Source organism: Hibiscus syriacus, unplaced genomic scaffold (assembly GCF_006381635.1).
Source record: "Hibiscus syriacus cultivar Baekdansim isolate YM2019G1 unplaced genomic scaffold, ASM638163v2 tig00002840_pilon, whole genome shotgun sequence".
Classification (NCBI taxonomy): Eukaryota; Viridiplantae; Streptophyta; class Magnoliopsida; order Malvales; family Malvaceae; genus Hibiscus; species Hibiscus syriacus.
This window is the reverse complement of record NW_024061947.1, coordinates 9701212-9715916: the sequence shown is the minus strand read 5'-3', so window position 1 is coordinate 9715916 and position 14705 is coordinate 9701212. Positions and strand designations below refer to the sequence as shown.

Here is a 14705-nt window from a genome sequence, read left to right as displayed (position 1 = left end):
GTAAGTTCAATGTAGCACACATTGTCAAGACTACTCGAACTGTTGTTAGTCGAACCACAGGAGAAAAGATTTCATTAAAATCAATACCTTCTTTTTGAGCATATCCTTTGACCATCAGTCTTGCACGATACCTCTCCACTTGATCGTCACCATTTCCCTTGATTTTGAAGACCCATTTGTTACCAATTGGTTTCCTTCCTTGTGGTAGTGGCACAAGGTCCCATGTATTATTTTTATGAAGGGCTTCAATTTCTTCTTGCATCGCCATCATCCACAGTGAAGCATCTGAGCTGTTTATTGCCTCCTGGTATGTTGATGGCTCACCGTCCTCTGTTAAAAGGCAGTATGCAATATTACCTTCTATAACATAATCTGAGTGCCAATTGGGACGTCTTCTAACACGATCTGATTGACAAGTTGTTGGAGCTTCAGAACTCTCTGGATCTTGTTCATCATGTGCTGGTTCTGCTTCTGAAGAATCTCCTTGTTCAACCTCATTTTCTACATGTATCTGTGTAGTCTCTGACTTTTCAGCGCTATCATCATCTTCTTTTCTTTGTAGCTTATCTTCTAAAAAGATAACATCTCTGCTGATGATCACTTTGCGGGTAGTGGGATCCCACAAGCGATACCCCTTTACTCCATCAGCATACCCCAAGAATTTGCATTTCCTAGATTTTGGATCCAGCTTTGAAATTTCTTGGGAGTTGTACATCACATACACTATACTTCTAAATACATGGAGGTTTGAATAATCAGCTGGTTTTCTAGTCCACATCTCCATTGGTGTCTTCAGCTCTATTGTAGTTGATGGAGCTCGAATCAACCAAATAACAAGCGGTATTGAATGCTTCTGCCAGAATGATTTTTCTAGGCCTGCATCCCTCAACATTGCTCTTGTTCTTTCTAACAAGGTTTTGTTCATACGCTCTGCCACTCCATTTTGTTGATGAGTGTTCGCCACTATGAACTGTCTTTTGATGCCTTCTTTCCTGCAAAAGTCATCAAATTCTTGGCTTGTGTATTCTCCTCCATTATATGTTTTGAAACACTTGACCTTATTTCCAGAATTAAGTTCCACCCGCGCTTTGAAGTTTTTGAAAGTTGAAAACACATCTGACTTCTTTTTAATAGGGTACACCCAACATCTCCTGGAGTAGTCATCAATAAATGAGACAAAGTATTTTGCTCCACCAATGGATGTAACCGGTGCTTGCCATACATCAGAGTGAACCAATTCTAGAACACTTTTGCCTCTAGAATTTGATGTGTTAAATTTCAACCGGTGCTGCTTACTTGTTATGCAATGCTCACACAAAGTAAGTGATACCTTTGTTAAGCCTAGAAGTAGCTTTTGCTCCACAAGGACTTTCATTCCTTGTTCTGACATGTGTCCAAGTTTCCGATGCCATAGCATTGCAGAATCTGAACTACATGAGGCAATAGAGGCTTCTGCTTCTAGCAAAGTCTCTCCCTTCAGCATGTACAAGTTTGTTGCTATCTTTTCTCCTTTCAACACCACAAGTGCTCCACGGAACACCTTCATGATTCCTTTACGTGTTTCAATCTTGCTTGCATTATTATCCAATAATCCGTATGATAATAAATTTTTCTTCAGGCCTTTCACGTGTCGCACATCTCGAACAACTTTAATCGGTTCCATCATACATCTTCAATTTGATGGTTCTCACACTGATGATCTCTAAGGCATGATAATTTCAACTATACACAGATCCTCATGAGACAGGTTCAAAATGATGGAACCATTCTCTTCTTGAGGTAATGTGATATGTTGTTCCTGAATCAATGAGCCATATGTCTGCATATCTCTTTCTACTTTCCATAGTGGTTGACGCTTCACAGCATAGAGCATCTTCATCATCTGAAGTGTTTGCGGTATTGCCTTGTAGATTGGAGTTTTTATTTAGACTACAATAATCCTTCTTCAAGTGATCATTCTTTCCACAGTTGTAGCACTTTAAATTCTTCTTGGTTCTCGACTTCGATCTACCATGTTTGTGACTGCTGCTTTGGCCACGTTATGTTGATATCCATCTCATCGTTGTCAACGCTTCTGCTTGTTGCAGATTTACTTGTCTGTCTTCCTTGTTCTTACGTCGATTTTCTTATTGTAGAATAGCAACTGCAACGTCATCGAAGACTAGACTGGTGACATTACTATTTGTCAAGTTGATGATGAGTTGATCATACGAATCTGGTAGACTTTGAAGTAGAAGTTCAGCACGTTCTTGTTCTATTATTTTACAGCTTAAGGATCTAAGCTGAGAAAATAAAGTGTTTAGTGTGTTTAAGTACTCTGTCACTGAAGTAGATTCTGACATCCGGAGAGTGTACAATTTCCTCTTAAGGAAAATTTTATTGTGCAACGATGTGGCCTCGTACAGTTTGGTGAGATGATCCCATATCTCCTTAGTTGTCTTCTTCTCCTCGATGCTTGACAATACTTCATCTGCTAATGCTAGATGAAAGTTTTCTATAGCATTTTCGTCCATTTCGATCCATTTGTTGTCGTCTGTGAAATCTACCGACCTTTCACTGATAGCTGCTAGACAACCGTCTTTCCTCATGATGGCCTTCATCTTCAATTTCCATAATGAGAAATTTCTCCCATTAAATTTTTCAATATCAAATTTCGTTGCCATATATTCTTTTACGGATAACTCCCACTATTTCACTATTGTGAATAGTTCTCTGGAACCTTCAAAGAATGGTAATAACTTCTTACTTTCTTATGTTGGAGGATCCACCTTTTGGTGGCAACCACAAAGACAATAAGCAGATATTACACACTCTAATCTGACTCGGATACCAATTGTTGCGAAAGACGGCTATTTGATAGAGCAAAATCGCAACTAATAATTTGAGAAAATAAAAATGAAGATAAAAGAGACACAAAATTTACGTGGAAAACCCTTAAATAATATAGGGTAAAAACCACGAGCAACGGTAGAAGAATTTCACTATGAGAAAAAATAGGAATTACAACCTCTCTCGATCTACCAAGAAGAAAACAATGATAATTCTCTCTTGATAAAAAGGAGAAAACAACTCTCAAGAAACTCTCTAAATTCTCTCTAGTATTGGAAGAAAGCTAGAATGTTTTGGGATGGTTTTGAAGCTAAATGGGCTAGGGTATTTATAGCTAAATCTTAAGGACTTAATCTTATAAATACCCTAAAGTTTATTGATTAAATTTTGTAATTATACCTTACTAAAATCAACCAAGTTGGCTGCCCACTTAGACTAAATTAGTAGTCGGCTGCTGCCACTATAATTGACAAAACCAAATTTGACTTTTCAACATTTAGCTGGGAGAAAGGGAGACGAGGGTGGGAGGCAGTGTGAGAGGGAGGGGTAGAGGGGAGGGAAATTGTAGGGCAATGGCAGGGAAGGGAACGATCGATTATATTTTTAAAATGTTTTTAAATAATATTTTTTTTAAAATATATAAGTATGATAATTGCCATAATATAATTACTACATAAAGATCTAAAAATATAATAGATAAAGTATTATATACTTATTTTTAGAGAAAAATTCTTTAAATATCTAAAGTTAATTTATGATATAATTTGACCGTTTATTTTTCTTTACATTAAACATATAAAGAAATTAGATTAAGATAACGTGCTTTATATCACATTAGCAAGCTTTGATCATATTTCCTTTGGTTTAGTAATTTCTGGTTGATCAGAAAATGGCGGAGGAGCATACCCACAAGGAGGCCGAGTTCGGTGGCGACCAGGGAGCAGTGGAGAGCAAGGACCGAGGAGTGTTTGACTTCTTGGGGAAGAAAGAAGAGGAGAACCCCAAACCTAAGCAGGAGGCTTTGGCCAGTGAGTTCGAGAAAGTTAAGATAGAAGAATCGAAGGCGGAGGAGGAACGTAAAGAAGGAGAGAAGAAGCCCATTCTCCTCGATAAGCTTCACCGATCCGGTAGCAGCTCCAGCTCTGTATGTATTTTCACTTTCTTTTCTGTTTATGTTAAAAAATTTCCGATATTTGCAAATACTATAACATGCGATATGTTGAGTAAATGTGCAGTCTAGCGACGAAGAAGAAGGTGAAGGCGGAGAAAAGAAGAAGGACAAGAAAAGATTGAAGGAGAAAATCGGAGGAGAAAAGAAAGATGAAACTGCAGTTCCAGTGGAAAAGTCGGACGAGCAGCCAGAGATACCGGAGAAGAAGGGTTTCACTGATAAGATCAAAGAGAAACTCCCGGACAACATAAGAAAGATGAAGAGGATGCAACACCATCACCACCACCGACGCCTGCTACTGTACCAGCTGATAAAGTTGCGGTTGAGCACCATGAAGAAGAGTCGAAAGAGAAGAAGGTACTTTTGGAGAAAATCATGGAGAAGATTCCTGGTTACCACACCAAAACTGAGGAGGAGAAAGAGACCACTGCTTCACATTGAACAATCGATACTCATATATCTGAAGTAAAAATGCCTATGGGATTGTGTGTTTCTTAATTTGTTTTGTTTTTGTTATTGCATATTTCATATAAGCTTGTCTTTTTTTCTGCCTTAAAGTAAAACATTATAGTACTGTTATTGCATATTGCAAGTTCAAGGGCTTAATTATGCATCGATCCTAAAACCATTAAAAAATACATGCATAATAACTAAATGCAAGGAGTTATTTTTTAATATTTTATTTTCATATATTTGAAAGACTTGGAAATTGATTATATATAGTCGATTAATGGGAGTGGTGCTGTTTTAGGTTATCTGAACGACGCAGAAGCGACGGCAGCGACGATTGATTCAGAAGGATGGTTAAAGACGGGTGATCTTTGTTACGTCGATGGTGATGGTTACCTTTACATTGTGGATTGGTTGAAGGAGCTTATCAAATACAAGGGATTTTAGGTGTCTAAAAATCAAACCTATGGGTTGGATACAGTTTGATCACATTACATTCGGCTTATACATTTGCAGGCTTTAGTAATGGCTCTGTTTATATTGTTCTAGGTTCCTCCTGCTGAGCTTGAGGCATTGCTACTTTCTCACCCCCACATTTCTGATGCTGCTGTCGTGCCGTAATTCCATATTCTAGATATGTTATTTCACGGACAACAGACTTATTTTTATCGAATATGTCGAAATACGGTACATTTATGTGTTTTTTTTTTCTTTTTAATTTCTGTTTATTAGGATTCCGGATGATGAGGTTGGGCAGTATCCCATGGCGTATGTGGTTAGGTAAAATGGGAGCAATATATCAGAGACTCGAGTAATGGATTTTATATCGAAGCAGGTAAACGATCGTGTACGTATTTTTGGTAGTATGAAATAAGGATTGAAAAAGTGTAGATGATTTAGACTTTAGTTAACACAGGTAACAGGTAACAGGTAACAGGTAGCAGTTAGCACCATATACAAGAGAATCCGAAAAGTGGCATTCGTAACTTCAATACCCAAGAATCCATCAGGGAACTCGTCAAGCTTGCAATCTCCAGACTCTGAGGAAATTTCACAAGTATTTGAATAATAATTTTCCTGTTTGATATTAAAAATTATCTATTTCTTTTTTAATTTAATGTGATTACAAGTGATAATATTTATTTTTGAATTTTAATTTTTTAACGATAAATATTTAAATACCATACAATTATTACTATTCTAAATCGAAATTTTTATAAATAACAATCATACTATTTGATTCATACAACTTCATAAATTTAATCTCATAAAGTTTATTGCTGGCCCGTTTGTAACACAAAATCCGCAAGAAACACACAATTAACAGTAATCCTTAACAAGTAATTAATTGATTTGATTGGTAAATATAAATCATGTTGGTATGATCTTTTAAGTCAAAATTAAAAATTTTAAGTTCGAATAATTATATTTATAATATATATATATATTATTAATAAATTAAATCATTTTAAATAAATATTATATTATATTTATATCTTATTATTAAAAATTTGATGAGGCATGGATAATCACAAAAGGCATTAATGTACAAATTTTCAGCTAAAGACGTGACCTACTTAAAATTTGATATTGATATTAAATGGGTCAAATCCTAAACCGCCACTTGTCTCCGGGGGCCCGCCCCAAGTAACGTGTCAGAGGGGAAGTGATAACATTTAGGGTAAATTACATAAATCATCACTAAACTTTTATCCATTTCCTATTTTGCTCACTGAATTTTAAAAAATTCACTTTACTAACTAAACTTTTGAATTACTCCTATTTTAGTCACCCTACCGTTAACTATTTAACATGGTTATGACATAACGCAAGCATCAAAACGACATCGTTTTAAAAAATTCAAATCTACACCAAAATAATATCATTTTAAATCTTTATGAAACCCCTTTTCATTTATTCATTTCTTCATTTTCTTTTTTCTCCCCCACCTCACGTTCTCTTTATTTACTCATAAGAGACTAGTTTCCACCGTCATCCACCATAGAATTTTTAACATCGGCCATCTTCGTTGATGGTGATCGTTAAACCCCAAATATCTCTTATAGATTCATTTTCACCTCCCAAGCATGAATATGATATCATTTTCACCAAAACACCTCAAAATTAACATATTTAAGCCAAAACTCTTCGACTTTCTCTTTTTTTTTATCATCTTCATCCATCGTTTGGTAGTATTTTTTTATCATAATCTATATTTTCACTGCTTTCATAATGAGATTTCCTTCTTCTTCTTCTTCTTCTTTTATCGAAAGTTCTTCTTCAGTTAAAAGGTGAATCAAAAAGTGTATCCCTCTCTTTCTTTCGTTCTTTATTTTCCATTTTTTTTCTATTTTTAATTATTGTTGATGGCTACAATATTGTGTTTAGTTCAAAATTTGGGTTAAGTTTTAGTTTAAGCAATTTGTATTAGTTTACTGGGCATTGAGTTTTGTGATGGTTAATAGTGGTGGGATAAAATTGGGGTTTGTGTTTGGTTTAACAGTGAGGAATTGTGGGAATGAAATGGTTTTGGAGTGAGGAATCAATGGTGGTGAAGTTCAGTTGGGTTGTTTTTTATTTAGGGAGTTGGTTGTGGGTTGGAGATTTGCTTTGGGTTCAAAAGAAAATGGCTATTTTGGATGGACATGCGACGGAGCAGATGAAGACAACAGACGTTAGGTGGTACGAAGATGATCGACAATAGGTGGTCGGTGAATATTCGAATTAATAAAACATTAATAGAAGTCTACATGGAAATTCAAAAAAATAATAAAAAAATTCATGTCATCACAGTGTTAAAGAGATAACAAAAGAGTGACTAAAAAAACTCGATCTTCAAAGTTTAGTTAATAAATTGAAATTTTTTAAAATTCAGTGAACAAAATAAAAAAATGATTTATGTAATTTACCCTAAAATTTAAAGTGATAAACGTACAACGAAGCTGGGGCTACCCATCCATTGGGTCCCACCACAACCTAACCACAACAGTTCAAAAATCTCGAACCCTCTTTCGCGTTCACGAATTCCAACACGTGTCCCTACAAAGTGTCCTCCGCGGGACTCACTCGGAGTCATTATCCACGTGGCATGATTCCAGTGGTAGTAAGCTCTCATGATGATAATTTTGCCTTTATGACATTTGACCGTTGTTTTCCCACCAGCGCGGCCTTGTAAAGTAACCCCAGAACTCGGGTTTAAAGGGGGAGTGAAAAACATACAATTATGCTCATAGAGTGGATATTGTTTTAAATAGTGAAAAACATACAACCCAAAATTGATTATTTTCGTTTTCACTAACAGTCACAAGTAATATTTCATTGGTAATAGATTTGATAAAACATCCGCATCAACAAAAATTAATGAAATCTTTGATTAATAACAAAAAAATATTAATCAAAAGATGATATTAAATTCTTTTTTAAAATTAAAAAATCACATTAAAAAATAATATAAATGTCACATTAATTCTTTTATATTAAAAAATAATATAAATGATTTTATACAAAGTTAAAAGCAGAGGTCGGTTGTATTCTATTTTATAACTGCGCCGGAATCTAGTAACGCTTTGAAAATACTACTATAAAAACCCAGTTTCTCATCTCTCCGAACCCATCAATGCGTAGCCAACTTTGTATTCCATTTCATCAAATACATTAGCAAGCTTTGATCATATTTCCTTTGGTTTAGTAATTTCTGGTTGATCAGAAAATGGCGGAGGAGCATACCCACAAGGAGGCCGAGTTCGGTGGCGAGCAGGGAGCAGTGGAGAGCAAGGACCGAGGAGTGTTTGACTTCTTGGGGAAGAAAGAAGAGGAGAACCCCAAACCTAAGCAGGAGGCTTTGGCCAGTGAGTTCGAGAAAGTTAAGATAGAAGAATCGCAGGCGGAGGAGGAACGTAAAGAAGGAGAGAAGAAGCCCACTCTCCTCGACAAGCTTCACCGATCCGGTAGCAGCTCCAGCTCTGTATGTATTTTCACTTTCTTTTCTGTTTATGTTAAAAAAAATTCCGATATTTGCAAATACTATAACATGCGATATGTTGAGTAAATGTGCAGTCTAGCGACGAGGAAGAAGGTGAAGGCGGAGAAAAGAAGGACAAGAAAAGATTGAAGGAGAAAACCGGAGGAGAAAAGAAAGATGAAACTGCAGTTCCAGTGGAAAAGTCGGACGAGCAGCCAGAGACACCGGAGAAGAAGGGTTTCATTGATAAGATCAAAGAGAAACTCCCCGGACAACATAAGAAAGATGAAGAGGATGCAACACCATCACCACCGCCGACGCCTGCTACTGTACCAGCTGATAAAGTTGCGGTTGAGTACCATGAAGAAGAGTCGAATGAGAAGAAGGGACTTTTGGCGAAAATCAAGGAGAAGATTCCTGGTTACCACACCGAAACTGAGGAGGAGAAAGAGACCACTGCTTCACATTGAACAATCGATACTCGTATATCTGAAGTAAAATTGCCTATGGGATTGTGTGTTTCTTAATTTGTTTTGTTTCGTTTTTTTTATTGCATATTTCATATAAGCTTGTCTTTTTTCCTGCTTCAAAGTAAAACATTACAGTACTGTTATTTTGTGTTGTTAATAAACATAGTAATATTATGTAAGAAATGATTGTATATTTTATTTTCCACTTTTTCCCGATGTGATTTGGATAACATTTTCGTAATTAGTTTTGATATGAATAGAGCATTCCATAGATAGTATAACATTTTAAATAATTTTTTATATTCATTTAATAAATAAATACAAATAAATATATTAGATAAATTAATAATTTTTACAAATAAAAATATTATTAACTTGTTTATTAATATATTTATAAATTCGTTAACGTTAGTTTTTTTATTCTGCCCAAAACCATGTAAATGAGCAATCATATATATATTATAATCTTTATAAATTACATATTTGATATATTATTATCTAATTTTGTGTTTTTACATATATTTGAATTCAAATAACTGTACTTTATTGAAAATTAAAATACAGACAAAATGTTGCAAATTAAAATACAGACACAATGTTGCAAATTCATAAAATAGATGATAAACACGTAAAAGCCCTGTTATTATGAGTAACATGGCTCATTTGTCCATCCAGATCAGACATCGGATGCACTTTCCTCCCAGGAGTAATTCAAAGGCTCTGTTGATGTCTTCAAACTTAACCTCATGTGTCACAAATTCGTCCACAGTCAATTCCTGACAAAAGTAATATAAACACTCATATCAAACATCTTTCTCGTACGATGTATATATGTATATAGGTCCAAGTTTACCTTGTCCGTGTAACGTTTTATGAGAAGGGGGACGTCAGTTTTGGTTTTGAGGCCTCCATACAAGCAGCCAGTGAGGGTTTTCCCAGACACAAGAACTTCAGAAGAGCTCAATTTCAACTCTGCACCTGGCTTGTCCACTCCCAGGACAACCGTTTTTCCCCAACCCTGCAATTCCACGGGATGGGATAGTTATATCGCTAGCACATAACGGGATTATACCAGACAAACTTAACCCGAACCCGATTGATTATTTAAACCGATTTATCTGATCTAATATCTAAATTAATTCGAACGTGATGCTTAAATTTGATCCGAAATTCGAATCATACATGATCCAAAATTTAACAGACAAAATATGGACCATATTCAGTTTGACCCGAACAAAAAATAACCCGAATCGAAATTAATCTGAACCAAAAGCAACCCAAATTGAATTTAACCAGATCCGAAAGTAACTCAAACCGAAATTAACTTGAACCAAAAGTAATTCGAACCGAAAATCCATATATTTTGATTAGACTTATAACTGAATTAAGCCTAAATGATAAGATTAACAAAAAGATATATTTTTCACAAAAATATATTAATAATTCTATATATACTTGATTATACTTATAACGAATTCAACCCGAATTGACCTGATTCAAAGGTTGACCCAAACCGAAAATTAATTGATTCGATATTGACATGATTCGAAAATCCATCGATATGATATTGACCCGATCCTAAATCTAATTGATCCGATATTAACCCGACTAAAAAGTTAGTCGATCTGATATGGATTTGAATTGAAAAACAACTGACCCGATAATCAGCCGATCCAAAAACTAACCCACCCGAAAATTGACCTGACCCGATACCCCAACCCAACCTGATTGATCATACACCTGAACTAAATCTGAACTAGATCCAATCCGACCCGAATAAAATGAAACAAAATATAATCTAGACTTGAAATAATCGGACCCAAAATGATACGACCTAAACTTGATCCAAATGACTCGTACGCCACCTCTAAACGTGATCGCATAATAATTTTACGAATTTTCGACAAATTTTGTCTTCAATTGAATTTTCCGGAGAAAAAAAGAGTACCTTTCGACAGCTAGCAAAGGCTTCTTCTACCAAGGATGATATTCCAACACATTCAAAGCAGTAATCTGCACCTCCTCCGGTCATCTCAATGACTAACTGCTCAAAGGAAAGGAAAAAGAAAACACATGTTTGTTAACAATTCTGTTAGTAATCAAAGATACATATACCTCAAAATCTGTAGCTGCACATTTATCTCAAAACATTTTTTTTTATGATAGTCAATGAATTTGAATAATTAAAGTTGTATTCGTATTTATTTGTTTATCTTTGAAGGTGATTGTATTAAGTTCGTTTAGTATTTACGAACATGTTTGTTTAATGCTCGCAAATATGTTCGCTAACATATTCATTTAATGTTCGTCAACATGTCAGTTTAACGTTTGCAAAAATATTATTTGATGTGATCCCCTCAACAACTAACTCTATTTTGCTCTTTTATTTGCAACTCTATTTTTACTCTTTTATTCGCAAGTCAATAAAAAATGATGAAATTATTCCACTAGTCCTTAAACTCTTTATGTTTAATTGTTTGAACTCTAAAGTTTATCATATATTGAATTTAGTATCTATATTCACCAAAATTTAAAATAAAAAAAAATGGAAACCAGATAAACAAGCTTATAAAATAATCGATAAACAAGCTTTCAAATGAGGTTGTTCATTTAATAAACGAATCGAACACACCTCTATGTGTTGTTTATTAAATGAACATAAAACTTTTGTTTACTCATTTATTTAGCTTCATAAATGAATTTTATATGAATGGTTTGAATAGACCTAACAAATTTGACTCCTATCCGATTATTTGAATCGATTTGCTTGATTTGAGACTTGATATATACTTGAATAGGACGACCTAAAATTGATCTGAAACTTAAAATAACCCGAATCGAAATCAACCTGAATTTTAGTTGAATCGAAAGTAACCTAAACCGAAAGCAACCCGAACCGAAAAATCCGAATGAAAGCAACCCAAATTTAATTTACCTACGTATGATCTGAATCGAACTTTGACCCGATAATTGAGTCTAAGTGAATGAATAATTTATTTATTTATTTATATATTTTTTATTATTATTATCATCATCATCATCTACGTTTAGCATTGATAAATAGTAAAATGACGTATGTTTTATTTTCATTTTATATTATGATATTAGTTAACTACCACTTTTAGTAATAGTTTAATGGTTCAATAATCTTTCCAGTTAAAGGATTATCTCTATATTTGATGAAATAACTTCTAGCTCTGAATTTGGATTGTGATATTATATATTCACATAAAATTATTAATTCAATTGATTAAATCTAAAACTTCTAGCTTTGAATTTGGGATGTGATAATATGTATATTCACATAAAATTCTCGAATTATAAATAATAAAGAGAAACAGTAAAGTTATGACGAAAAAGAACGACAATGATTGATCTAGAAATCTAAAGGTCAACTCGAATTGAAACTGACTCAAATTGACCCGAAAATCTAGTAGTTGACCCGAACCTAAACCAACCTATATGATATTAACCCGACTAGAAGCCAACTGATATGATATTGACCCGAACCGAAAACCAACCGATTCGATTTTAACCCAACCTGAACTAAATTTTCATAGACCTGAACTAAACCCGAACCAGATCTGATCCGACCCGAACTGAATCTAAACTGAAATAACCTAGACACAAAATGGTTTGATCCGAAAAGACCCAACCCAAATCCGATCTGAATGACCCGATTGCCACCTCCAAATTCAAACAATTCATCAAATGTTATATTCATTTATACCCATATGCTTCATAACAGAGTTCTGCTCCATCAAAAGCTGGTTGAAACCAACCGAAAAATATATTGTAAAGACATAAGAACAAGAAGAAGTAGACCTGGCTTAGAGATTTGTCCCCACATTCTTTTGAATTGATAAACTCAGTGACCCCAAAAATTTTTGCTGCATATATGTGAAAGAAGAAACATCAACAGAAAATCACGCAAAACAAGCCATTATCATCATGTACAACCATCACTACTCGTGTAAGGAGAATTTGGCTATTTTTCAAATGACCTTTGAGTCCCAAATTGAATAACAATTCCATACATGCATAATTTTACTCACCAACTTCAAATTTATCTGGGTTCACATCCACTCCTATAATTCTAGCTGCACCACACAGTTTTGCTCCCTTTGCAACCTAGAAAACAAAGCAAACCGTAAATCAGTTTTTCAAACTCAAAAACATGTATGGATATCGGATCGTGAGAAAAACTTCCGATTGAGATTATACCGCTAGACCGATCGATCCCAGCCCGAAGATGGCAACTGTTGATCCTGCCACAACCTTTGCCGTTTTGCAAGCAGCACCAACCCCTTAAAAAAAACAATGATGATATTGTAGTACACCTTTTATCAAACACTTTGCAAACAGGAAATGGCAGCAGGATCTAAGGACCATTACCTGTGGCTACACAACAGCCAAACAGGCAAGCCCTATTTGGAGGAATTGAAGGATCAATCTTGACTACATTAGAAACATCGACCACCGTGTACTCGGAGAAACTCGAAACATTTAGGAAATGATATAAAGTCTCTCCCTTAAGGTCAGTGAATCTGCTGGTCTCGTATCTAGGCATCCATTGAGTGACCCTGAATGGGAGTTTTGAACACAAATTGCTGTGTTCCGAACGGCAATCGTCACACTCACCACATTCCGGCATGAAACTGGAATGACAACATCCCCTGCTGCGACCTCGTTTACATTCTCACCCACACTCTCCACCACTCTGAGACATAATGTCCGATTTGTAAATTGAATGAAAAATGGATCTGATCCCAGGGTTTAAACAATAAAAAGACTGCCTAAATGAAAGTCAACGAAGAATACAAGCTCACCCGACAGCCTCGTGGCCCAGAATTCTGGGGAAACAAGCAGGAGGGTCCTTCAAGTAATAATTAAGTTTCAGGTAAGCAACAAAAAGGACGGAATTCAAGAGGGAAAAAAAGGGTTGAATCACGGAAAGAAACCTTCAGTTTCCAGAAGGTGACGTCGCTGTGACAGAGAGATGTGCAAATGATTCGAATTCGAACTTCGTAAGGACTAGGAGGAGCCACCATGATTTCCTCTATAACTAGAGGCTCCCCTGCTTCGCGACAAATTGCAGCTGAAAAGCACATAGCAACACTCTGTTTAATGCAAAACAAAGCAAAGAAGAAGAAACTGGGAAAAGTTGGTTGACAGTTTTACCTTTGCATCGAATTGGCTTTCCGGCGGTTTCGCTAGACGATTTTCCGTCAGCCATAGCAAAGGAAATACAACGGTGATGATAGGTTGGTGGCGACGGATGAATGTGTAAGGATCGGAGAGCCGAATTGACTATTTATATAGGATGAAGACATGGACAGCTTGAAGCGAGACAAAATTTTGCCGATTCAAAAACGAAATATTCAAAGTCAACTCTTATAACTAAAAAAAATTAAAGTACACCTGACGTCACTCAATTATATATTTAATAATAATCGGATCATGTTTTCTAAAACTTTATAAATAAGTCACTAGATTAATCGTGTTCATCAGTCGGTGAATTTCTTTAACAAAATAACAATCAAAGTCAAAAAATTATTTCAAAAATGAATAACGGTGGTAAGTCTCATGTGCTCATAAAAATTATTCCATGAGAACTTTTCTTAAATTAATACCTTTTTAATGAACAAAAATTATTTTTGAAAATTTTTCAAATGAGTTTGATTCACGCTATTCAAAATAACTCAAATTTATTAGAACATATATTACTTTATAATCACCTTAGTTTAATAAAAAATAATTCAAATTTAGAGTTATTTTTTATATAAATTAAATTTAATTATTTTGTACACTTAAATCTTTAATG

General features: G+C 34.9%; 1 protein-coding gene, 1 long non-coding RNA gene and 2 pseudogenes across 2 annotated transcripts; 3 read left to right on the top strand and 1 right to left on the bottom strand.

Moving 5' to 3' along the window:
* The first annotated feature begins 3674 nt into the window (after window positions 1-3674).
* Window positions 3675-4468, top strand: LOC120157143 (annotated as a pseudogene).
* Window positions 4469-4751: 283 nt separating this feature from the next.
* Window positions 4752-5231, top strand: LOC120157176. Its single transcript, XR_005519124.1, has 3 exons — window positions 4752-4897; window positions 5000-5067; window positions 5183-5231. It is a non-coding gene; the product is annotated as an uncharacterized LOC120157176 (long non-coding RNA).
* Window positions 5232-8051: 2820 nt separating this feature from the next.
* LOC120157165 (dehydrin DHN1-like) lies at window positions 8052-9024 on the top strand. Its single transcript, XM_039168405.1, has 2 exons — window positions 8052-8414; window positions 8507-9024. Exons 1-2 carry the CDS (start codon window positions 8160-8162, stop codon window positions 8879-8881), a joined length of 630 nt encoding a protein of 209 aa, XP_039024336.1. The 5' UTR covers window positions 8052-8159; the 3' UTR covers window positions 8882-9024.
* Window positions 9025-9511: 487 nt separating this feature from the next.
* LOC120157124 lies at window positions 9512-14209 on the bottom strand (annotated as a pseudogene).
* Window positions 14210-14705: the final 496 nt, after the last annotated feature.